Genomic DNA, 26,958 nt, shown 5'->3' with positions numbered 1-26,958 from the left:
ATCTTGGTAACGTTACCCAGTAATCTTACATATTAATGGACAAATTTTCTTATTTAATCTTACATATCAAGGTTGATGTGCTCAGCTCATTTTTATGAATTAAACAAATAGATAAAAATGATATGTTTTTTATAATACTGATTATAGGTGACCATACAGATCCAGTTCATTATATTAACGTTATGAGAACGTTCGATTCACGTTAGAATAACGTTATACAAACCAAAAGCTAACGTTCTGGAAACGTTATATTAACGTTATGGGAACGTTAGATTCACGTTAGAATAACGTTCTGGGAACCAAAAACTAACGTTCTGGAAATGTTATATTAACGTTATGAGAACGTTAGATTCACGTTAGAATAACGTTCTGGGAACCAAAAACTAATGTTCAGGAAACGTCATATTAACGTTAAGAGAACATTAGATTCACATTAGAATAACGTTAGAGTAACGTTCTGGAAATGTCATATTAACGTTATGAGAACATTAGATTCACATTAGAATAATGTTAGAATAACGTTCTGGGAACCAAAAACTAACGTTCTGGAAATGTCATATTAATGTTATGACAACGTTAGATTCATATTAGAATAACGTTCTGGGAACCAAAAACTAATGTTCTGGAAATGTCATATTAATGTTATGAGAACGTTAGATTCATGTTAGAATAACGTTCTGGGAACCAAAAACTAATGTTCTGGAAATGTCATATTAACGTTATAAGAACGTTAGATTAATGTTAGAATAACGTTCTGGGAACCAAAAAAAAAACTAACATTCTGGGAACATTAAGAAAACTTTCCTGGCTAACCAAAAACAAACCATAAAAACTACGTTCTGGGAACTGTTATCTGGGTTTGTAGTCCGACGTGCACAGATGCTCACAACATGCTTGATTGTAAAAGATTAACCAATAAAATACTGGACCAAATAAATATTTTTAAATATAGTTTAAATTTGCAAAAACTCTGCTTGAACTCTGAAGTCTGCAAAGCTGTATAAGCAACCAAAAACAACAGCAAGCATTTTCATTCAACTGTAATTGATATCACTAAATGCCATTACCATGAGTGTATTCTTTTCTGACATTTGGACGTAACGAAGTTTGATACACTCTGAAACTGATTCAAAATGGTTTCACAGTAGGCTATTGTGAAGCGGTTTGAATGCGTAGATCATGAAAAAGCAACAGTATGTGACCTCATTGAAATCAGGACTGCTGTCACAAGTTGTTTAAGAAAAAAAAACACAAATACCTCAAAAAGATGTTTTGGCTTGTTTTATTGTAAATACGACAAAAAGGAAACAATTTTATTTTACAGTTATTGATCTATATATTGGCATGAATTAATATTTAAACATTTTGAGACACCTGTGAGATTCTGGCTTATTCAAGTTGCAGCAAATGCATGAAACAGCAGGTGGGGACTGAATTTAAAAATTACATCTGAATCTGAATAAATCATCCATTATTTACTTCCTGCCAATAAACTATTCCTCTCCTCTCCACAAACGATGCAGACAAATAAAATAAAATTATAAATTAAAATTATATGCAATCATCATGATCAGATACATCTTGCAAAATAAATGAACAAAAGATATTTAGCAAATGTACAAATCAAATCAAATATACAGTACTAACCACTCACCTACACGGAGACAGACCTGCATGTTATGTATGCGCTGCTGTCTCATCTATATTCACATCCAATGGCCAATGACGAGGCAGATCAACAAATTATTTGCATAATTTATTCATTTTTCATTTCTTAACTCCGTTTAAGCTTCCAGCGGACTATTAATTGCACCTCTGTAGTAAAATGACTATATTTCAGTATCATAGTGTTGCTGATTGAAAAAATATTCTTCTCACTCTTTTCTCTCACACTTTTTAAAGAGGGGGATGAAAAAAATGTCTCAGTATGCGTGTGTGCGGATTTCAAATATCTTAATCCACGTGTTAAACTGCGTTTCTGCAGTCACTCTTGGCTACAAGGATATTGCTTACTGTGGCTGTGGTTGTACAACGTAATCATCACATATGATTATAATATTAATTATTTAAATACAACAAACATCAATGCACAAATTATATAATGGAGAATGGGCCTAAATATGGTAGGAAACCCAAAAAAAAAGAAAAAAAAAAAAAGAAAAATTCCTTATACATTGATAAATTATGGGAAGTTACCGGTGCAAAGTGTCTGATACAAAAACTTTAACATTAATAATTTTTTTTCTCTCATAAATAATGAAACGTGTGAGTGAGGGAGGGTTTCTTTTTTTGTTGCTTTTTCTCCTCTTTATTTTCTTTTTTATGGCCCGCTTACATGCCTGGCTTTCCTAACCATCACAATATTTACATATATGACAAAACAATTACCAAATATACAAAGAGGAAAGAGAAGCTTGTTTCCTGTCAGATCAGTTCACTTCCTCCCTGTGAATCGGCAGGCCTTCATCATCATTTCGTTGGAACTACACAATATCTTACAGCAAGTCATTAATAAATTAAAGGTGATGGGATCTTCCGTAATAGAGAGCAAGCGGGAAGTATGATTTTTATCCCCTTGCTGTGAGGAACTGCACTGTTGCAGTTTGTATTTACAAAGATTAAGTTCACCGCTGCGTCTTAATCTCATCCCAGAACCCCTCCCTCCCTCAACCCTCCCAAAAAATCTGTTTTGTTGGTGGTTTATCTCAAAGCCTCTTCTGCAGGGAACTGCGGTACAGTCCATCCAGTCCTGCTGTCCTCCTGGCTTCGATCCTTTACGATGATCTTTGCAGACAAAAGGACTTTAGGCAACTCATCATAGTATGTGGGGAGTGAAGGACAACCCTAAAGGTCTAAGTAACGTTAGAGATATGTCTTGTGTTTTCATCTGGGTTTAACTCCACCCTGAACTTACAGGGACACCATCAACTGTCTAGCAGGAAATGAACTCGACCTTTCTCACTGCTTTATCTGCAAGCTTTAAACAAGGTCCCTCTCTCCTCCTGTCTCTGTCTCTCTGTTCTGTCTCAGTATCTGTTCTGATGTTCGTAGTGCCATCGATTGAAATCAATGTTAAATGCCACAATGCTGCCTGACGCCATCCCAGTGATCAAAGTCCTGAAAATATATATAAAAAATACATTCATTTATAAAAATTATACATTTCCATAATGTACATAAATAAATAGATTATATTATGTGTATATTAATTCTTTATTATTAAAAGCAATTTTTAAAATGACTGTCCTAATGCTCATATCTATCTATATAAATATATATATATTAATTGAAATAATTAAAATATTATAATGTATATATAATGTGTATATATGTACAGTCATATTATATTACTATAATTACTATATACTATTACTATAATAACAATATTATATATTAATTTTTATAATTAAATGTACTACATTTTTGAAATGATTGCTCTAATGTAAAAACTTATAAATTAATTCTTCATCATTAAAAGCACAAAAGTTTTAAAATGACTGTCCAAATGGCCATAATATATATATATATATATATATATATATATATTACAGTTATATATACACACATTTACATTAAGGCAGTCATTTTCACATAGTTTTATTAACTGAAATAATTAAAATATTATTATGTACTGTGTGTGTGTATCTATATATATATATATATATATAAATTTATATGTATATAGTCATAATATATTACTATAATTCATTTAAAAACAAATATTAGATGTTAATTTTTATCATTAAATGTACTAAATTGTTGAAATGACTGCTCTAATGTATGTACTGTATGTGTGTATAATGTGCATATGTATGTATGTATGTGTGTGTGTGTATATATACAGTCAAGCCAAAATTTATTCACACCTTGAGCATTTCATTCATTAATACAGTTTATTCACTATAGTTTAAAAAATGTTAATAAAATATAACAAGATCTCAGAGTTAAGAAAAAAACTTTTTCTGTGTCAGAAAAAAATCATCTTAATAATATCAGATAACACTTAAGCAAAACATGTGTTACAAGGTGTCTGAATAATTTTTGGTCCCAAATTTTTTTTAATCAATTTTACTGGTACAGGTATATCCACTGTATGAAGAATTTTTAGGTAAAATATGTCACAGTTTACTTTATTTTGCTATCCTCACTTACATAAATGAACTGTAGTGTCCTGCACCCACTAGTAAAATTAAAAAAAAAAAAAAATATATATATATATCTAGTGTCTGAATAATTTTTGGTTTGACTGTATATTATGAAACTTTTGAATGCTATCATCCCGGCATTCATTTTAGTTCAGGTGTGCTCACCTCTGGTCATGGGATAGGTCCATAGCCCTGATGCCTGCATCACATCCGGGGTAAATATACAGCTGCTTAAAGTCACAGGCCTGCCAGACTTCAACAACACCGTTATCACCTCCTGTTACCAAGTTCTGACCATCACTGCTCAACAGAATGGCCTGAGGGGGAAATGAACCTCAGATAAATACAGAGACTGTTTTGCGTGAATGTATTTTTTTCTGTTTAAACATGTACTGTATGTCTCCTCTTACACGTGTGGAGTCATTGATCTCCATCTGTGCCAAGAGTTTTCCATTAATGCTGAAGTTACAGAAGTGTCCTCTCTCATAGTAGATGATACAGTGGCCCTCACTGGACACAGAGATCAGGCGGGGCTGGAGGCAGTTCTCGGGGCCCTCCAGGGCCCGCAGTAAATCTCCTGTGATGGTGTGCACCAAACATGGCCCCTCTGTAAAACAAGAAAACATCAAGAACAGCTCAGTTCTGTCATTAGACAGCAAACACAGACATTTAAGATTTATTTAATTCCTAATGGGTTATATATTATATATATATATATATATATATATATATATATATATATGAATTCTCTTGCAGACCAATACTAGTCTGAAAATAGCTAATTTCAGATAAGCTAATATTCAGACTGCTTCCTCTTAGACTGACCTTTGGCCCCACTGATGACAAGTCCCAGTTCAGCACACACTGACACACACACCACCTCATGGTCATGGCCTGTCAGAACCGCTCTAGGTGCTGGATAATCACCTACAAAACAACAAAAGGTCAGGTTCTGCTATCTTAAAAATCTCCATTAAGAGCCACATAATTAAAACTCATTAACTCACTAAAACAAAAAACAAAACGAAGATATGTTAGGAATGAGATAAAGAAGGTATGCAAGTGGGCAACAAAAAAGGAAACATGAAACATGTTTGTTAATATATTTAGAAAGAATTTTAGATGCCATTTTTCTTGTAGTTTAATCTTGATACAAGTCAAATAAATATTAAAATATGTCATATGCATGTGAAATCATGTACACTAAACTACCACCCAAAACTTTGGGGTCAGTAAGTTTTTTTTTTTTTTTAAATAAACTACTTTTATTCAGCAAGGACGCATTAAATTGATCAAAAGTGAGAGTAAAGCCATTTATAATGTTACCAGTAGATGTATAATTTAATTTGTTCTTTTGATCTTTCCATTTATTAAAGAATCCTGAAAAAAACTTATTGTTTCCATAAAAACATTTAGCAGCGCACATTTCGACATTGATAATATTAAGAAATGTTTCTTGAGCAGCAAACTAGCACATTAGAATGATTTCTGAAGGATCATATGACACTGAAGACTGGAGTAATGCATCACATGAATAAATTACATTTAAAATAATACGAAAATAAAGTTATTTTAAATCATAATAATATTTTACAATATTACTGTTTTTCTTTTTTTGTATTTTTGATCAAATGCAGCCTTGGTGAACATGGAGTTGTGTTAATCAAATCAATGCTCATGTGCACTGGCTCACTGTTGTTGGGATTGTCTCCGATGATGTGGTGTCGTCCGCTCCAGTACCACAGCAGAAGGGTTGCGTCTCGTGAGCCGGAGACGATGTAGCAATCCCCCCCAATGTAGGACTCAGATCGCGCAAGACAAGTCACTACATCCCAGTGGCCAAACACGATCTGAGTGAGCTTCCCTGAATGAGGAGTGACCAGGTCAGCACATATACATCACATTTTCTCTGTAGTAAAGAGTGAAAGTATTTTATATGTGCTACTTGACATACAAAATCATGAAAGACACACGCACCTGTCTCGGTGGAGTAAACACGGAAACTCTTGTCCCAGAAACCACATGCCAGGATGTAGCGGTTGTCGGCTGTCACCACAAAGCAGTGCGTGTTGATCTGGATGCTTTGATCCACCAAATCTGTGATCTGCCTTTTACTAATGCCAGAGTTATTGGCTGGGAAAGAAAACACAGGCCAGGTGTGAATATTGGAAAAAAAAATGTCTGTTTTGAGCTGTCCTTTTCAAGGAAAGTCTGTTCACTCTGCAGCTATTTTGGGCATCCAAAACCAAGTCATCTATTTGAATGGGAAAACTCTAAAATCTCAAAAACTGCTTGCCACACTCAGATTTAAACTACATATTTCAAATCAGCAACAAAGTCTGAGACGAACTGTTCCACAAATGTTGTTACTTATGCTAAAAAGCATATATTTCAGGCTGGATGAGCCAATGTGCTTGTGTAGTCCTAAGCATGTGTCTCAGGAACCAGAGCTTCTAACAGCAGCTGCAGTGACTGATTGGTGATTGGTTCTTTTACTTATAAGGGAGGACTTATTCTGCCATATTGCACGTTGCACTTTCTCCCATTTGTAAGTAATATTAGTGTACCGTCATTGTATATCTAAAGTCTTTGGTTTAAAGACAAACAAGCTTCATCTGTCTATCAACTGAAGGAATTTCAGAACTGTCCCTAGTGATGTAAAAAGTAAAAACACACGGACACATGATCTGAGAAACTCACCAATCAGAGAGTCCATCTCAATCGGGAGGTGATGAGCCTGTTCTAAAGAATATCCCGGAGCACCTCTGAGACCTGCACAAAACATACAATTAATCTTGTGAAAAAACTTGACCTGAAAAATAAAGATCCTTAGGTGAACTGTTATGCTGTGACTCACCGACTGTGTTGTGCCAGCGGTTGACGGCGAACAGCCGGCTGCATGTGACTGTGACCGCAGCAGGAATGCTGAGGTGAGGCAGCGTGTTGGCCGCCACATGCGTGACGGGAGAGTTGGAGGGGAATTTTAGCACCATGATTACATCTTGCTGCATCTGGTCCTTAAACATCAGAGGACTCTGAGGAAGGAAACACTGATGAGCAGAAGAGAGAAAGAGGAGCAGGAACAGGAAGGGAGGAAGGAGAAGAGGAAAAACAGGGAAGTAAAAGGAGAGAGGAAGGGACAGGGAATTAGAAAGGTAAATTACAATGGAGCAAACAAGGTGAAAAGCACAGGGCAGGATTGTGGGTAAGGATATGGTTCAGGATCAGTTTTGGGTTGGTTTGAACTGTCAGGATGGGGAGGAGTTTGGGTGATGTGTATAACATCCAACCCTAGGCAGCCTAGCTAGGTGTAAATCCGTGTCCTAACCAGGTGTGATGCGATAAATCCCATCTATTGCATGATAATCTGAATTTTATGTACTATCTGCCATTGATTTTGTGGCAGCATTTCGCATTTATGAGGCCATACAAATTTGGTGCATCGCACAAAGCATAATACTGATCTACATAAAAGGTATGTAATAAAACAAATCATGATAAAAGATGTAATGAATCAAATAACAAGAAACAATATTGATCTACTAAAAAAAGATCTAATATAGATAATTGATAAAAGAGATGTAATATAGATCTCAATAAAATAGCTGTCTCAAAAAAAGACTAAGAAAAGTCTCACCAGGTGCATGGCGGAGCTGCGTGGAGGGTGAGGCTCTATTAGCAGCTGTGATGGAGCCTGTCCAAATGATTGAATTTGAGCCTCCATGGTCTACACAGATGACAAAAGAGACAAAACAAGCTGTTACGTCTTTAGTTGACAGACTTCTGAGCTGCCTCACATCAGACAGACATGGAAAAACAAGCAGAGCACTGCTGTCAGCATGCTGCGTTTAGAAATGAAATACATTCACTCATTCTGGACAGAGGAGAGAAGGACATTGACAGGGACACCATTAAAGACTGATGATCAAGACTTTTTTGTTTTTTTTTTACTAATATTCTATTGGTTCTAATATCAGGTCTACCAATGAACAACAACAGCACTGCACTCTTGTGTTAAACAGGAAACAATGGTTTTCACAGATTAATTAGTTCAATGTTTTAGTTTGTTTAATAATAGAAATATAATAGTATAATAGTAATATGATAATAGTAATATAATATTTGAATTTTATAAGAATTGTTTAATAAATTATTAGACTTTTTGAGTTAAAAAAATAGATTAACTATTACCATTAAGCATTTTGTCAATCTTAATTAATGACATTAAGCATTTTAAGAATAATAATTATTATTGAATATGTACTATTCAATGTTATGTTGTTATAACATTTAATATGTTTTTTTTTTTGTCTTATTTAATTTTGTTTTATTTATTTTTACTCAAGTAAAAAAAAGTTATTTTATTTATTTTTACTATTTTCAGGGTTTGTACAGATTCTGTAAAATGAAATTCCAGGACTTTCAAGGACTTTTCAAGGACTACGATCAGCACTTATCAAACAATTCATTTTTATTTATATATGTTTTTTAACTCAAATTACAGATATAAGGTATCAAAAACACAACTTAAAACTTATTTAATAACGCATAATAAATGCAAATGCTGTATGTTAAAGGGATAGATCACCCAAAAATGAAAATTCTGTCATAATTTACTCGCCCTCAAGTTGTTACATAGGAAGAGATATTTGGAAGAACGTTTGTAACCAAACAGATCTCGCCCCCCATTGACTACCATAGTAGGGAAAAAAAATACTATGGTGGTCAATGGGGGGAGGGCGAGATCTGCTTGGTTACAAATATTTTTCCAAATTTCTTCCTTTGTGTTCAACAGAACAAAGAAATTAATACAGGTTTGGAACAACTTGACGGTGAGTAACTGATGACAGAATTTTGATTTTTGGGTGAACTATCCCTTTAACGATGGAGATTTATCAATGACTTTAATGCATAGTTATGCCAGTAGGTGGCAGCAAGGGACTGACTTTAAGAGTAAGTTAGTAGACTGTTCATTAAATTTATTCTGGAATGAAGCAAGGTTGTAAACAAGGAAATTATTTTAACTTTGAACAACACCTTATAAGGCGCAACCGAAAAATAAAATGTCTTTCAGGGTCAAGCTGAATCTGACGCTTCACTTCATAGAGATCAATCCACTGACCAGTGCTGTCCCAAGTCATGTGAAATCCCCTTAACCACTAAAAACTATGATACTATGACAAAGATATCTTTCCTCATTCAAACTGATTTTCCCCCATGAATATATGATTGACCTGAAGAATGAAAGCTACTTATATACTTAATATCAAACTCATAGCCATGCGAAATGTCTCTATATCTCAGAGGGGCTGCAGCGTTAATTTTGCACGACAAGATTGAATTTGTGTTTTTTCGAAAAAAAAATAAAAAAAAATTAAACAATAAGTTCATATATATTGTATTTCAATAATTCAAGCACTTTTCAAGAACCTCTTCATATGGCTGTTTTCAAGGGTTTTCCAGGACTTAAATTTCAAAAAGTCAAATTCAAGTACTTCATGCACTTTAAGCACCTTGTACAAACCCTGTATTTTAACTAAAATAAAAGTCAGTTCTGCATTTCATTCAGCAAACATTACTCAAACAAATCTATTGGGAAAATTACTATGTTTCAGAAAAAAACAACACTGGTCAATGTCTGATAGAAACTCATCGAAAACAGCTTAATACGATTCACACAAGTAGAGCAAGTTCCTAGATCAATAACCTCAGTTGAATCAATGCTCACTGACCTCTGAGACGAGGGGTCTTACCTCTCTGAGCTGGGGGTCGGTGATGGTGTCCAAGTTCACAGAGCCCTCGTAAGACAGGTAATGGAAAACGTTGAGAGCCCTAATGGCCTCTGGGCCTCTCTGCTTGTAGCCGAAGATGAGATCGATCCACTGGTGCAACTGACAGGACACAAATTCACTCTCCAGCGCCTGACATGGCAGAGGACAACAGGGTTAATATGAGGAACAATCAGGGCTTCGAAAAGAAATTACTAGCCTTGTAAAGGCTGCATGAGGTTCAAAGTTTATTTCTTTTCTCTACAAACTAGAGTGGCTCTATTCAGGGAACTGGTCTCATCTGACTTTGATTCTTGACACATTTGAGAAAACTGGCTGAATTGGACTATTTATCCTAATGGCAGTTGAAATTGCACATTAATGTTGACCAAACAAAGGTGCTTAGACACACACATAATCTTTCTATCCCTCACCATCCTGTTAATACGAACAAAATCCTCTGGTTTTTTGGCCCAGACTGGTAGTTCCACGTCACACACGGCTGTCCTGTCTTCTCTCATCCCCAGGTCATATCCGCTGCTGTTCACAAACATCTCAGGGAGGTAGTAGAACTCAGGGATCAATTCCTGTCATACAAACAAACATGTTGACTTCACAGCACAGAAATACAATCAGTTACAGCACCGTTTTATCTCAAACTTTAGCTCACCCTAACATCAGACGTGTCCCTCTGGCAACTTCGCCAAGAGCGTGCGATGCCAGAAAACGTCCGGTCGGGATGGTCGAACTTGTTGTTATTACAATTCAAGAAAAATGTGGTGAATGGTTCCTGTGAGATTGAGAAAGTGGGTTAGGGTTTAGGGTACAATCAAGATTTTGAAGTTATGAGAGACAATACAATAAAAATAGACCATAATGAGGACTCACTATCCTGACGAGCCAGAAGAGAGTAGACGCCGCAGTGGAGTAGAGTGATGCGTAATGATGGGGCGGAGTTCCGTCATCCTCCCATGTCTCATAGCGTTCGGCATAGAACACGGCTCGCTTTGGATTCAGCGCTCCGATTGGCTACATTAACAGGAAAGAGAGAAAGGAATTCTGTTATTATATTAACCAAATGACAAAAAAAAAAAGAAGAAAAAACAAACAAACAAACAAACTATGGCTCACTTTGGATTCAGGGCTCTGTATGTTGGGTATGCTGTTATATTTAAAGTGTTAAATTTATTTTATGTACAGTAGGATTCAAATGTTTGGAGTCAGTAAACTAATAAGATTTGATTAAATTAAATTAAAATTACTAAAACAAACAGTGGGGTCCAAAAATCACTGTAAATTTGATTCAAAAACTGTGATTTTTAACTATTTTACTATGATTCAAACTAAATTCTGGGTGATTTGTGTAGCTTTAAATTAGTTATGGTAAAAGACAGGAACGGCACACCTTTGAGAGATCCCGGAAATTCCCAGGCAAGGTAAGATCCAGGTCCTCTGACTCGTAGTTAGTCAGGACCCAGGGGAAGACAGGATACTGGTTCAGATCATTATAGGTCCTCCCTGCAAACAAATATCAACAGGGTATGCTGTGTGTGAGCATGTAACTTATATATCACTATTAGTTATATTATATCGCTTGTAGTGATGAAACTATTAGTTGTAATCGTAGGAAACTTATTTCTGCAGACATGAAAACAGTTGTACCTGCAATAGTGTTGAGGAACATGAGATACTCAAAATTTGAAATCTCCCTCCGCTGCCATCTTTGAGTCATGTTAGATGATTTAAAAAGCTGTCTTGGCGTTGCCAGAGAGATCCGTCTATGGGAGAAACAGCAAAATAACAAGAACAATCAGTTAGCATAGGCTAATAACACATTTACTATTAGTGTTGTCAAAAGTACTGACTTCTGTACTGAAATTTTAAAAATGTGACGATGCCAGCATTTCCCCCTAGCATTTTGAGCGCTGTTGAGCAGATTCTTAAACACCTCTGATTGGCCATCATACTCACGTGCTCAACAGATATGTCTGTGATTGGCTACAATGATCAACGCTTCAAAAACACGTTGTAAATAGACATCTTTGACACTCTTCAATGAGCATGTCTACTTGCAATGTCAACAATGTCTATTTACAACATGTTTATTAAGCGTTGATCATTGTAGAGAATCACAGACACATCTGTTGAGCGCTTGAACACAATGGCCAATCAGAGGTGTTTAAGAATCCGCTCAACAGCGCTCAAAATGCTAGGGGGAAATGCTGGTAACATCACATTTTTAAAATTTCAGTAGCAACTTGGTACCGAAGTCAGTAGTTTTGACAACCCTATTATTTACTATTAATTACTATTAATTAACGTTACTATTAATTAAACGTTTAGTCAAATAAGAACCACTCCTAAACTGATCTCATATCACAGTGCCAGTTTCAATTTTAAAAAGCCAACATCAAAGACCTTACCTTGCCTGAGGGAGGCCATAGCTGGTGCCAACGCCAACCCGAGGTAAACTGTACACTACCTTCTTTACTGTGGCCTGATCTGGGAAGTTGAACATGACGGATGCTGTGGAGATGATATGATGAAAAAAAAGTGTTATTTAAAAAACGTTGAATTAAACATCAATTTGACATTGCTGTTTGGCATGTTGATGTCTTACTCCTGTTGGCCATGAAGACCTCTAAACCAGTATTTTGGAGCAGGTAACGTCTGGAAAAAACTGCTCTGATCTCACTGAACATCCATTTCCCATGTAGACCCTCAGTATACGCCAACACCTGTCAAACACACAAGCGCAGAATTTAGATACAAACAAAGTAACTGTAGTTGGCACAGAAGACAGAGTATGAGACAATAGCAACGGCAATGTATGATCCAGAAATTCTGACTGGATAATATTCCTGTCAACTGATAAAATCTTCAATAATTCTGTGTAAAATAAAAAGTGTAAACTCCAAAGTAAAAAAAATGAGGCTATAACTCATAGCGTGACATTGGCAGTGGCGCATACCTTTGCATCAATCTTTTTGAAAGTTGGATCATCCTCGTCCACCTCAAAATAGATTTCTGTTGTGGTGATTGACAACGTCCCTCTAGCAACAATCACAGGAGCAACGAGCTGGGCCGGAGTGCTCAAAACCACCGGACCTGAAAGAAACCATGCCACATAATGAGACATTTAAGTCCTGAGTCCTGGATTAGTGAAAATCACAAGTGATTATGGTTAGATTTTCCAATAACTTGGGATTTCCAGACCAGTTCTTTCAAGACCAGTAAATCTAATTCAGTTTGAAGTGTCTTTCACCATTAATGGTCTTTAAAAATTTGCATTTTAGTGGTGCCATCAGCTGATTTCTGTTATCGACATGTTATTTTCCTACAGCTCATGATCTCATGAATTCACATGATCAAAGACATCAGATTTCAAACCACATTCTCCACGTTGAGATGAATAGACATAGACCTCTTTGATCCAATTGACTAAGAAAGTATTCTGTGAAAAAGAAAAATCTAAGGAAAAAACAAGCTCATTAGTTCAATAAAGACCTTTATAAATAAAGATCATTATAAAAAATAATGATTAAATAGCCATAATATGTTAAATACAGTCAGTGGCTCATTTAGATAATGAATAAGTGGTTACTTTGATAAGCGTTAATTGGTTAATTTAGTGATTCAGATATTCAATGTCAAAATCAGATGTAGCACTTAAGCTCATAATCACACTCTTGTGCGGATTCAGTTGAGATCTGCATCAAAAGGCTGAGGGGCTGAAGCTTGTTCTGGGCTAAAACATTAATTAGCATACTCGTTTACTGAAAGACCAAACTTGCCTCTTGAGATAAATACCCTCGGACGAAAAGCCACTGGGAATAAAGTACAGTTGAATACATTAGCACATGCATCAACAATACATCAAAGAACCACCACACTAATGGTTTCAACATAAACAGCTAGAGCGGCGCTGTTGGTGCAGGCTGGCCTTTAAGACTAATTTGTTTAATAATGCTATGGCACCCTTACAATGGGATTTGAGGAGGCTGCTTGTGAGTAATAGCCGTCTGAGAGCAGCAGAGATGCTGAATACCTGCAAGGTTGTCAATCTCTTTCTCCTGCAGCAGACTGACGGCATCATCATCTCCTTCCAACATCAGCTCCGTCTCAGGGTTCTGATTGACTACCGAATGACTGCGAAATGACTTCTTTGACTTCATGCTCTCTTCTTCCTCAGGGCCTGCCATACAAAAAATAAAAATAAAAATATATATATACTATAATAGTATGATGCTTGTTTTTTTACTTTAATTATTTAATGTTTCATAAATCTATGATATGTTTCTTCAAAAACATGTCTAGAATTAAAACATTTTACAAATATCTATTTTTCTGTCAAGAATGTGAATGTTTTATTAAAATAGTGTAATGGACACACATCACTACATTTTAATGTCTATGATCATAGGAGAAGAGACATATTTGAACACTGTAAATTAAATTGAGGGGTTAAGGCTTTGTTGTGGCTGACCGTATTCCTCCAGAGATTTGAGAGCCACGTCCGGGTGGGTGGAGCCAAAGGCATTACGTACAAATCTCCGCCTCCTGCGCAAGTCATCCTCCCAGTAGTCCAAACGCCAGAAATCATGCAGCTGACTGAGGTGGTAAAGAGAAGAAGAGGTGATGAATATCCAGAAAACAAGAGGAAGAAACAGAAATCCAGTAGCAAAGGTTAACAGGAAGCTGTGAGATTGTGAACCTCTGTGACATGGTTCCCCACGCTCCATGCTTATTGGTCAGAATGTTGAGGATCTTCTGTTTCAGCTGGTTTGCGGTCACGTGATCTCTGTGCTTGGCGGCACTGATCAGGTGATCACACATCTTCTCCTCTTCCCGCCTGTCTGCAGCATACTGGGCACAGTTGGACTATTACGGAAGAACAAAGGAAATTATCTTCACATGGTGGAGTCCCTTTTGTACTTCATGTATGATAAGCAATTAAACATGAACCCATGGGCACAGTGATCCACAAGGACTGACTGACCTCAAACTCAGCATGTTTGTGAACATCTTCTGCTCTCTGCCTGTTGAGGATAAACTCAGCCTCATTGGCGACACGGACAATGTGATCCTTCATGGCGTGACACAGAAGCCTGAAACATAAACCACTTGAAATATGTAAACGACACCAACTGCCTTCATTCTAACAGCATAAACCTAAAATGAATACTCTTATTTTTGCATACTTTTGCATAAAGAGCATCTCCTTCCAATATATTGCACCAGATCTCATAGAAATCCAAATGGAGGAAGTGTACATTGGTTTTGGTATGAAATATGACTAAAAAAAATAACTTGCACTTACCGCCCCTCATTAATAAGTTCAATGAATGCAAGTCCTGCGTTCTTCTGTATGGAGTTCTGCCATTCCTATAACACCACAAAATAATCATTATGGAGCTAAATAAAACATTTTATTGTGCTGAAGCCAAGTGAAGTACTGAAATTCTAAATATGTGAAGAGTAAAATGCTAAATTACTGCGTATTTTTATGATAATAAAGACAGTGTTTGTGTCTTTTTTCAGAGTGGATTATATAGGCGCCTGATGTGGTTGCTGAAGAGACGCACTGATGATCTTTCCTGATTGGCTCTTTGCCAGATAAGCGAGAGTGATTATTGAGAATGAGGCAGAATGCACTTAGCATCCACTGCAGATGCTTCTAGAAGGACACACCACAGTCAGCTCCCATTACCTTCTGCTTCCTGCCAATCAATATTTAGGGTACAGTTTCGTCCCCTGAGCCACTAATGGAGGGCCTGGAGCTTCAGTAATACTATATGTGCTGATGGAGTGATGATGGGAAGTAGAGGGGAGGGAGGGGAGAGGAGGATGAGAGGGCATCAAACATTGGATGGGCCACTGCTACACCCTAAACCTCCCTAATCTTAACTCCAACTTTGAAGGCAGAGGAAGCCTGCTGAGATGCTGTATTCAGAAATCTAGATCTTTCAGAAGAGTTCAAAGAGGTTCAGTGGGGTTCCTAGTATAAGAATCTGACATCCAGATGTAGATGTATGATCATTTGGTTTTTAAATGTTTGATTAGTGGTAAGAAAAGTGAATTTTTTTCTTATGTAGATTGATGGCAATTATGGAGCGCAGTGGTGGATTTTCATGGAGTGTCTTAAAGGTAAGTGAAAATTCTTCACTTCTAAAAACTGTAAATAATTTCAGACACTGTTGGTTAATCATATTCCACATAAAGACTGTGAAAAACAACAGGAATGCTTTTAGAATCTTAACACTTGAAGTTTAGAGGTGTTACTGGAAGCTAAAGCAGCATTCCTGTAGCTCAAACAGTAGAGCATGGTGCTAGTAAAGGTCTTGTGTTTGATTCCAAGGGAATGCATGAACTGCTAAAATGTACAAATTGAATGCAATGCAAGTTTCTTTGGATAAAAGCACCTGCCAAATGCATAAATGTAAGCAAATGGGTCTCGTTTAAAAGTATGCAGTGATAGCCGCACTAGCTTCAGCATACTTTAGGGTGGGTCTGAAATCGGATCCTGTTTAGATCCAGCTCAAAGACTAGCTCCAAAAGAGGCTCATGAGACTGGCGAAATGTTGCAGGACTGACCCTTTCCAAGATTTTAAGCTGTTTAAATGCAGTTTATTTTATTTGGATTTTATAAAGCCTGAAATTTGAATGAACATGTAGAGGTGATAGAAAACAGTAAAAGTCAGTGGCTCTTTGGTGGTTTAAAGTCTGAAGGATTAAAGGAAGTCAAAATAAAATAGTCAATATGGATTAGGAGAGAATAAAGAGAGAAATCTCACCTGTGAGCACAACAGCATGACAAGCTCCACTACCGATGTGCTGGACTTCATACAAACTAAACCTGTGGCAGTGCATTGACAGAAAACAGATTTTAGCATGCACATGTCTAAGAGATGTGAATAAAAATCAGTGGGTTCCAAAAGAAAGACCAAATGTGCAAAAAAATTGCAAAAACTTTCTTAGCTTTTCTACATCATAACATTCATCATTTTTAACTTCCTAAAAATCCTAAAGGTTTTAGGGCCCCATTTTAGCGATCTAAGCGTATGGTCTGAAGCGGATGGCGCAGGTGCACTTAGCCAGGGCGTGTCTGAATACACTATTGCTAGTCTAACGATGGAAAAAATGATGGGCCAACCAGACACATGGTCCAAAAGGGTTGTACCTTGTCTCTTAATAAGTCATGGGTGTGTTTTGGGCGTGACATGCAATAAACCAATCAGAGTGTCATCTCCCATTCCATTTAAAAGCCAGGTGCGCTTGCACCATGGCAGATTTCTATTTACGTGGTGGAATAAAGACAACCTCAACCTGATGAGTCAGTTTAAATACGTGTGTATTGCCACGATTGGTCAAATAATTAGCCAGTTTCATTCATCATTACTGCAAGTAGGTAATTCTGATACATGCAATCACTAACCATTATGACAAGTAGGCATTTTTATCTTTATGTACACAATAATAATCTTTTACATTGTAATCCTTTTATTTTTAATATTTGGCATGTTTTTGTGCTTCTGCGTGTCCCTGTGTGTGTAACAAGCAGAGTTTATCCGTGTTTGGTTACCCACCTATAGGCGCATATTACTAACGCACTCTTTAAATAAATATATAAGTAAAAAAAATACTGCGCCATTAACTTTCGACCAGGTTTTTGTTGGTCAATGGAGCAGTCGTTTTCAGTTGCCTCAAAATGGCAACACGCCAACAATGCACCTGAACACACCTTGTTTTCAGACCAGCATGCCCATGGGCGAACAGATGGGCACGAGTGCATTTGCTATTTAAACAATGTGGCGCAGGACGTGAAAATGATAACTGCGTCGGGCTGAAACTAGCAAAAAACACTTGCGTCGCACCTGGCGTTGCATTGCGCTGGGTGTATGATAGGGCCCTTAGTGTATTTCTAGGTTTAAATTGAATTTTAAATCCCAGATATTAAGTGCAGACCTTTGAACCCCACTGTACATGTGTGTATTATAAAATTACACTTTTATTTGGTTTAAAGTGATAAATTGGATCTGTTTACACATAGTTCTGCTTTAATAAGACAACAAAAACAGACAAACATTAAACTGTGAGGAGGTCAAGACAAGGTGAGAGCACAGACATTAAAGCCTGACAGGACAACAGGAAGGGGAGGGGAGGGAGAGGATTCAATAAAGAGGGAGGGGAGGAGAAAAAAGGAAATATAAGGAGACAAAAGACAGTGGTGGAACAAGAAGCAAAAGTGAATCACACTAGATCTGGATTTTCAGATTTAGGGCTTCCGTTGATTTCAGACGAATGACGATAGGAACCTCACAGGGCTCAACAATAAAGATGGCCTGATGGACCAGGCCTGGTGTGAGCAAGTTTTTGGCTATTTAATGGAATTAGCTATTAGTGCAAATTAAAAACAATTCCTTGTTTGTGTTTATTTGTTGCATACATTTTTTTGTAAAGAAGATGCTTAATGAAAAATATAAATATGTAATTTTCTGTATGTAATTGGCAACACTTTACAATAAGGTCCCATTAATGCATTAACTACCATAAATGAGCAATACATTTATTACAGTATTTATTGACATTAGTTTAAAATATAGTATAGTATATAAATAGAACTTTTTATTTTAACATGTATTAATATTATTTTAATAATGTATTGTTACATGTTGAAAATAATATGAACTAAGATTATCAAATGCTTTATAAGTGTTTTTTTTATTGTTTTTATTTGTTTATGTTAACTAAGGTTAACAAATGGAACCTTATTTTAAAGTCTTAGCATATAATTTGCATTATATGTTTATTCATTTTTAGTTATTTATTCATTTTAATTTGAAAATGTATGTTTTCACTAGGAAAATATTATCTAGGCAAGTACATGACTAGGCTTCAAGAAAAAAAAAAATATTGTTGAGCCCCTTTTTTGGCATCGTTTAAAACACTTCCTTAAAGCTTTGATTTAGCATGCAATTCTCTCTTCAGTTCCTTCAGTGTGTTAAGGCCTAGTAAATCTACATTTTTTAAAACATCCTTTGACCCTAAGCAGTTCTGTAGTTCTCATACCTGCTCTGGGTCCATGCACTCGCACAATTGTGTGTGTATGAGGCAGCCAGTGGACACACACACAGCAGACAGTGAGGGACTCCACAGAGACACCAGGTAGAGAAGAAAAGGAGCACTATACAGCACCTGTACCTTCTATGAGCAACTCCTGCCCATGACTGCCCAACAGAGTCCGCGAAAGGAAGGGGGCGAAATCCACAAAGATCTCCCTCAGCAAGGGGGCCACCTTCTCTAACGCACGTTCCAATTTAGTCGTGATACTGCGGGTGGGAAAAAAAAGACAGAAAGAGACAGAAAAGAAGGTCCAATTAGCTCCAAAATACAGAGACCAGTTCAAAATCACACTTCCTTTCAATTTCAGCTGGTTAGTATGTGGCAAAGTCACTACTGGGTTAAAGCCATCCTACAGAAATTCAACCACAGGGAGGCAGAGAGCATATCACCCTGTTATATGCACACATCACCCATAAGTGCCACTGCGCTTAGCTACAAGCTGTGTGAACCTGCACTAAGACTACAACTGCAGCACCAGGGATGCAAACAGATTAGGGTGAGTGTGAAAGGTTTCATGAGAAAAACAAATCAGAGATAAAGGTCCGAGGACAAACAAGGAATGACTTCATAAATGACAATGTCTCTACTGAAATGGCGAGCTAGCAGGGTTGATTCTGTCAAGTTCTTTGTAAATATATCTGTTGATTTGAAGCATGTATGCTTTTTATGGATTATCAATTATTAAACTCATGTCACTGACACTAAATCCTCACCAGGCGTAGCTTTTCAGTACAAACTGACAGCGAAATACTGAAAATCAGAGCCAATCAGAGCATATATCTGATGTTTATGCTGCATTCACATCATGCTTGAGCAACCATACCAGTTGGTCTTAGTAAAACCTTTTCACTTCTTTGTTGAAATTGTCATGTAAAAACAACCAAAATGGCAGCAGCTGGTGCTTTCTGATGCTCTTTCTCAGGTCAGTTTATACAGGTCAACTAATTTAAGTGTTTGGGTTGTCGACAACAAAGACATGCATGGATCTATTTTTGTGTTGAATATTGCCATAGCAACTAATGTTTTAGAGTCTGCAGATATGCGCAGCTCAAAAGTAGAATCCCATATTATCATCATGTAATTACAGTAAATATGATGTGAACGCAGCAAAAAATACAGAGAAGCGGACCAATGAGATTTCACACTGGGCGGGGCTATGCAGCATAATGCAATGAACATAGAAAACAAGCAAAAATGTTTAGTCACAAATAGCATTACAGTGTTAATGCTAACTAAAACAAAAACTATTAAAAATCATTTTTGGCAATTGAAATAAAGCTGAAAATATATTAATATTAGATTAAAAATTAAAAATGTTCCCTTGGCAATAACTGAAACAAAAAAGTTTTAGTTAAACTACTATAATTACTGAAAAAAAACCAAAAAGCTAAATAGAAACAAAAATGAGTAAAAATGAAGAAAAAAGCATATAACAAAATTACTACAGCTTAAACTACAATTAAAATGAAATCAGAAAAATATAAACTAAAAAGCAAATTTAAAAATATTAATAAATACTATAATAGTATATCAAAATACTAAAATAACAGGCACATTATGGCTTGTTTAGGGGAAAAAAAAAACCCAAACATTAAAATCGAAGAGATTTTATTTTTATACTTGAAGCTTTATCGTATCATACCTGGTTTGGACAGTGTAAATATGTACAAAAAAAGACAGAATCAAATCTAGCAGAACCGTTACGAATGAAAGCAGCAGCGGTGGTGTAGCTGGCCAGCTTGAAAACTCACATCCACCAGGAAAGAAAGGAAAAAAGGCAGAAGGAGAGAGAGAGAAAAGACAGAGAGAAAGAAGGGAAGGGAATGTAAAGCTGGTAGCACTGGGTAAGGGGGCCAGTTCAAGCTTCCTTGCCTAAGAAACTGTCCTGCATCTCTGGGGGCTGTTTGGAATCCTGTCAGCGAACTAAAGGATTTGAGTTCAGGAGGCGTCAGCCTGGTTCGCAGTGGACACTGGTCCACTTCACAAAAGGCACTGCAATACAAATGGGCACAAACAGACAGTAATGACTGTACAGGCATTCACTGCAGCTCTTAGTCTATAGTGTGACGTAATCCCTGTGTGTTGATCTGTGCCAAATCGAAGGATGATTGAGCCCCAAAGCTTCTGTGTCATACATGCAAAGACACAAAAATGAACAAAATCAATTCTGTTGCATTCAAATTAGAACAGATGAACCCATCCATATTTGGCAGGAAACTATCAGTACCTCAAAGTGCATCTTTAAAAACGCACAGAGAGAGACCTCAGTATGTGTCTGTGAGGGAATCTGTGGCTGTGTGTGGTGGTTACAAAGATACACAGATAGATGTAGGGAAGTGTAGAGAGGAGGCAGAAGATAAAGACAGTAAAGAAACTAATGGATTATGGGAATCATAGGAGGAAGTATGGCTGCCAAAAAAAGAGGACGAGCAAAGGAAGTAAGGTTATAATGCATGATTTGGGGTTTTAAGTGAGAGAGAGCACGGGGTGGAGGAGACAAGGCTCTGTGTGTGTGTGTACCTCATGTTTTCCACTGTGTCTTCAGGCATGGGTGCAACGGTTTGCACCGCCGGGAGGTTTTTACTTGTGGCACCGTTCACAAAGCTTGATGAAGAGGAGGATGAGGAAGAGGCAGAGTCAGCGGCACCTGTTAGACATAGCGGACAAAACACATTAGAAAGGATTGATTAAGCACAAGGAAAGTTAACTGACTATACTAAAGAAAAAATCTGTATGTAGTGCTACAAAGCATGCTTGACTATATCAAATGGTCACTACAAATAGAAAAGAGTCTAAAAGTCCATGACATCACCAAATGGAAAAAATCAACACATCACAAAAATAATATCACCGTCTAACCACCCAAATTAAATAGACATACAGACATCACATGCATATAAACACCAACAAATTGTTTTTCCTATGTACACGCTCGTGTGACTACATCGTAAGATGATATTAAGAAATATTCAAGAAGACTTGCCTGTTGTGTTGATCATGCTTTTAGGTGTTGCCGTGGCAGCAGCAAAGATATTGGGCGTACTTCCTGAAGAGGGCACTCCACTGGTGGTGGGTGTACCTACTGTGTTCACAGCCAGGCTTCCTGGAGGGGGCTTCTTAACGGGCACCACCACACTCCTGTGAGTACACACACACACACACATACTTTGGGTTTCCATGTTTTACAGGGACGTCCCATTTTTATACTGTCCAAACCAGTGTTGTCACGATACTGGAATTTCCAACTTCGATACGATACCTTGAAAAATATCGATATTTGATACCATGAGGTAAACTGCCATATATACCACCATACAGATAATTTGTTATTATTATCTCATAATCTTTTGATAATTTGGGTAGTTTCGTTGTAATATCTTACACAGCACAGACAGGCTATCACTAGATATTGTTGAATAAAGTCATTATTTTGTCTTTTTGGCACATAAAAAAGTATTCTTGTCTCTTCATAACATTAAGGTTGAACCACTGTAGTCACATGAACTGTTTTAAATATGTCTTTAGTAGCTTTCTGGGCATTGAAAGTGTTAATTGTCTTGTTGGCAATGCAGGCCTCACTGAGCCATTGGATTTCATCAAAAATATCTTAATTTGTGTTGAGAAGATGAACGAAGGTCTTACGGGTGTAGAACGACATAACGGTGAGTAATTAATGACAGAATTTTCATTTTTGGGTGAAATAACCCTTTAACATGACAGACAGCAGTTTATTAGGCTGTTTATTAGGCTGCTGTCACTTTAAGAGCTTATGCACAAATCCAATATTGTTACACAACATGCGTTTTCTCTCAAATATTTATGTTCCAAAACTGACTGTTCACCTGAATACTCTGCAAGACGGGCATTTTGACCTAATTTTGTATGTATTTGACCATTTAAGTGTGCAACCCATGAAAAACAACTCAATTTGGTACTCGCGGGCTGTTTGAGAGGTGGCTTTATGAGAGCGCCACTTATATAGATCATTGGTGTAATTGTGAAACCTGTGGGAATGAGTAAAATTATACGCAATACAAGCACTATTCAACCGGAGTGAATGAGACAAGTGAGTGAGAGGAGGTGGGTGTGTGGTGATTTGTTTAATGCATCCTTCCTGAATAAAAGTATTTATTTCTTTCAAACATTTGAATGGTAGTGTATACAACTTGTATACATCTCAAATCCGTTTGTTTGCTATCCAGATATTTGGTGGAGCCAAACCATTTCAGCACATTCAGGGTGAAAAAAGGAGTGTCTGATAAAATATTTACCTGTCCTAATGAATTATTGACATCTAAGGAGCCTGAGAATGATGAACAGCATAATCTTATGTATAATTTATTCATCAGGTTCTCTTAATTGGGAAGAACAAAGGGGATTGATGTTCGGAGGGGCTTTAGTTTGTGCTGTAGAGTATCAGTGGATCCCACACACTAAGCCAGTCAGTCTCTTGAGCCCTGAGCACACTATTTCACAGAGCTACTGGCATTTCTGCAGACGCCTATGCGGTAATGAGGAGCTAGACACAGAGAAATGGATTGCATCAACAATGAGAGGAACATCTTGTGCTTTCGTATGTGTAATTGAGGTGTTTCTGACTTTTTCATTTGTTCTCAGGAAGTCTTGACAGGCCACATATAAGTGTAACCGCATTGATTTATGAGTGATTTATTGGTTCAATCGCTCTGTTCCAAAATGTAGTTAGCTGCCTCTGTATGAAGCATTTAAGGCATCGTAAATGCACTTTCGTAGCAAAAGCTGTTTCAAAGGGCAGGAGGCATGAAATATCTAATTTCAGTCAAAATCCATGGCAGCATATGTATGCTTCAAAGAGAAGTAAACAGAATGCATTGCAACACACTCAGAAAAAAACTAATCTAGACTGATGACAAAGTGAGAGAAATGTCCAATTTAAATATTCATTCAACTATCTACAGAAAATTTAACAAACTGATTATTGTACCCAATATCTGAGTATGCTTATCTCATAAAGCATTGCAAATTATGTAATTCAGTCATTTTGGGTTTTGTGTCTTTGTTACTTTATATTATATATTGTACTGTTTATATATGTACAACTTTTATTGTATTATATAATGTATTATATATATATATATATGAAATATTTATATATAATATTAGACATTATTGTGTAGTAATAAGGTTGGTAACAGCACATGTACATGACAGATTAGCATAATACACCTTGTGTTATTTGATGTTCTAGACACCACAGCTGCCCACCTGTCAAATGAGTGGAACTGCATGGGCAGCATAGCCGCAGCTTCCCTCTTTAGGGCGGGGTCAGGGTGGTACGGCTGGGGTTCGGGCCCTGCCTCTGCCCCCTCCACTGGTGCGGCCACCAAACTCTTCAGGATCTCCTTCACATTGATTCCCTTGTTGGCTTGGCTGATGCTGGAGATCGACGCGGCCGGTTTCAGAACCTCCACACCAGGAGGCGACTCCAGCAGGGACTCACGGGACTTCCTCACCTCCGACGACAGAGTGCACAGCAACTCGCTCATGACGTCTGGGCCTCCACCTCCAGAGTTTCCGCCCAATCCGCTGGAGTCTGCACCCAGCTCGGAGCCATTGAGAGCACTGGTGACTTGCTCCTCCCCGATGCCGGAGTCAGTGTGAGGCAGCGAGCCCTCCAGGGGGAGATCCTCCAGAGGGGTGGCAGCCTGTCGGTCTCCACGCACACCATCTGAGAAGGAGGATGGGTTCTCTGCAATTTGCACAAACATACATTTACCAGTCAGAAAGTTTGTAATAATGAAGACTTTTTGAAAAAAGTCTTGTATGCTCACCAAGGCTGCATTTATTTGATCAAAAATACAGTAAAATATTGTGAAATAGTATTACAATTTAAATGAACCATTTTATATTTTAATAGATTTTATAAAACGGTTCCTGTCCTTGATTCTGATTGGTCAATAGCTGTGTTTTATTGATGATAAAAAGAGGCTATGACCGTTTCACCCAACGGTTCTGTGTATCACTACACAACACCCTTAGCAACCACTCTTAGCAACGTAAACTGTATGTTCTCAATTGATATTGTTCACTGAAGCTTATTGTATTATGTAGAACAGTATTGTGAGAAAGAGATCGAGTGAGTGAGTTTTCTGCATTCAGATTTAGCATTTTCCTTCAGGTCAGTCCTATGTTCATAATAAAAAATCTGTTTAAATGTCCGATGTATTATCTTGTCCTTTTAACAGTTAAGGGGTTTTCCCATGACTGACAGCGCTAGTCAAAGCATTTGTCAGTTGCATCTTGTTCCGTGTTCACAACAATTCAGTCTTTTCAATGTAAAAGTCTTCGATACTGACTGACACACTCATAAAGACAGTCTTTGCTGCCATCTAATGGCGTAATAATGTAACTTCTGTTGCAGTTCACAGTCAGGGACTATTTTTCTGGCGGAAGGAAGGCTTTAGTGAAAGTTTACTTCATGAAAGTTGCATTGATACATATTTTTGGCTTTAATATTTGTATTGTGTGGTAACAAATCAAACTCCGCTTCACGTCGTGTCTAACAACGCCCTTCAGCCGTGACTTATTCACGATACAGCACAGCCTCTCGTACCTTATTGCTTACTTAAAGTGTAATTTATTCCTTTGATGGTGAAGCTAAATTTTCAGCAGCCATTACTCCAATCTTCAGTCACATGATCCTTCAGAAATTATTCTGTTTGGTGCTCAGTTATTACCATTTATTGTAGATGCTCAATTATTAATAAATATTATCAATGTTGAAAACAGTTTTTGCTGCTTAATATTTTTGTGGAAACCGTAATAAATTTTTTTTTCTTTGATTAATAGAAAGTTCAAAATAACTTTATTTGTAATTCAGCTAATTTATAATTCAGCTTTGCCATCACAAGAATACATTACATTTTAAATTATATTAATATAGAAAACAGTTATTTTAAATTGTCATATTTCACAATATATTGTTGATGGAAAAAACTGCAGACTTGGTGAGTGCAAGAGACTTCTTACAAAAGATTAAAAAAAAAATTCACAATTATTAAAAAATTTGGACGAAAATAGTGTACATGCCAAAATGAAAGTCCAGACATTACAGAAGCATTTTTGATATATGCTGCTCACTGCAGCATATGCCAACCAGTTCTTTCCCACCTAAATATTAATTCAATATCACACTCAGATAAAGCTTTGCAATAATGTCTTGCACGCTTAAGTTGTTGAAATCCTCCCTGCAGGATGTAACTAGGTGGCTATATAGTGTAGACAATCTGAGACTGTTAAGAAAAGTGGAAGGTGTTTGACTGTGTGATGAACACTTATTAGCATTTGTGGGGTGTTTAAGTGGTAAACGCCTAAAATACATACTATTGAGTGCAAACAAGGTCACATACTCATAATGACTGCAGATGCTAAGTCAGTATCCTCACCTGTGCTGGTGGGTGAATTAATCTCTTGTCGAATGCTTCTCCCTGATAGGCTGCTGGACCTGCCAATCTCCCGCTGTGGCTCCAGGATGTCCCGGTATTTGGACACCATAAGGACAGAGATGAAATAGACCACGGCCAGAGCCAGAAACTGAGCCTGTTTACTGTCATCCTATCGAACGTACAAGAACAGTCAACAATCATTCTGTTCACGTTAACATACATGTTTTGCTCTGCCTCAGGTAAGTGAGTGTCTCACCACGTCTCTGAAGACAACGGCTCGGAGACGATTGATGTCCACGTCCTGCAGCAGTCTGTCTGGGTCTTTGATGGGCGAAAGGTTACGCGGGACATTTTGTATGACAGTCTGCAGCAGAGAGGGAGAGAAAATCATGCGTTATACCGCAGCACACGCAGGACATACACTTCCTGTTTAATTACATACACAATTGCATTTGTGTCTTTGTGTTTCTGATGTGCATTTGATGTGTTTTCAGAGAC

At 37.2% G+C, this 26,958-nt stretch overlaps 1 protein-coding gene across 11 annotated transcripts in view; it reads right to left on the bottom strand.

Annotated features, from left to right (window-relative positions):
- Nucleotides 1-1,266: 1,266 nt before the first annotated feature.
- nbeaa (neurobeachin a) overlaps nt 1,267-26,958 on the bottom strand; it is a 139,591-nt gene continuing 113,899 nt past the window's right edge. For 6 of the 11 annotated variants that reach the window (XM_051910022.1, XM_051910025.1, XM_051910027.1 and 3 more), the window contains 31 exons: nt 26,717-26,824; nt 26,461-26,629; nt 24,281-24,764; nt 22,020-22,174; nt 21,557-21,683; nt 20,909-21,028; nt 19,109-19,242; nt 16,708-16,769; nt 15,234-15,298; nt 14,913-15,021; nt 14,628-14,794; nt 14,400-14,524; nt 13,962-14,108; nt 12,885-13,021; nt 12,534-12,651; nt 12,337-12,439; nt 11,576-11,691; nt 11,319-11,431; nt 10,802-10,942; nt 10,584-10,703; nt 10,348-10,500; nt 9,899-10,066; nt 7,783-7,872; nt 7,003-7,195; nt 6,846-6,917; nt 6,123-6,278; nt 5,839-6,009; nt 4,971-5,072; nt 4,556-4,752; nt 4,311-4,462; nt 1,267-3,117 (listed from right to left, as the gene is read on the bottom strand). In XM_051910022.1, coding sequence (XP_051765982.1) covers nt 3,027-3,117; nt 4,311-4,462; nt 4,556-4,752; nt 4,971-5,072; nt 5,839-6,009; nt 6,123-6,278; nt 6,846-6,917; nt 7,003-7,195; nt 7,783-7,872; nt 9,899-10,066; nt 10,348-10,500; nt 10,584-10,703; nt 10,802-10,942; nt 11,319-11,431; nt 11,576-11,691; nt 12,337-12,439; nt 12,534-12,651; nt 12,885-13,021; nt 13,962-14,108; nt 14,400-14,524; nt 14,628-14,794; nt 14,913-15,021; nt 15,234-15,298; nt 16,708-16,769; nt 19,109-19,242; nt 20,909-21,028; nt 21,557-21,683; nt 22,020-22,174; nt 24,281-24,764; nt 26,461-26,629; nt 26,717-26,824 — 4,365 coding nt within the window. In that variant the 3' untranslated portion in view covers nt 1,267-3,026. The remainder of the gene's footprint in view (nt 3,118-4,310; nt 4,463-4,555; nt 4,753-4,970; nt 5,073-5,838; nt 6,010-6,122; nt 6,279-6,845; nt 6,918-7,002; nt 7,196-7,782; nt 7,873-9,898; nt 10,067-10,347; nt 10,501-10,583; nt 10,704-10,801; nt 10,943-11,318; nt 11,432-11,575; nt 11,692-12,336; nt 12,440-12,533; nt 12,652-12,884; nt 13,022-13,961; nt 14,109-14,399; nt 14,525-14,627; nt 14,795-14,912; nt 15,022-15,233; nt 15,299-16,707; nt 16,770-19,108; nt 19,243-20,908; nt 21,029-21,556; nt 21,684-22,019; nt 22,175-24,280; nt 24,765-26,460; nt 26,630-26,716; nt 26,825-26,958) is intronic. The other 5 variants (XM_051910028.1, XM_051910033.1, XM_051910029.1 and 2 more) reach the window with 3 other exon arrangements.

The sequence above is a fragment of the Ctenopharyngodon idella genome, chromosome 10 (genome assembly GCF_019924925.1).
Source record: "Ctenopharyngodon idella isolate HZGC_01 chromosome 10, HZGC01, whole genome shotgun sequence".
Classification (NCBI taxonomy): domain Eukaryota; kingdom Metazoa; phylum Chordata; class Actinopteri; order Cypriniformes; family Xenocyprididae; genus Ctenopharyngodon; species Ctenopharyngodon idella.
Note: the sequence above shows the minus strand (reverse complement) of the source record. Positions and strands in the feature narration are given on the sequence as shown.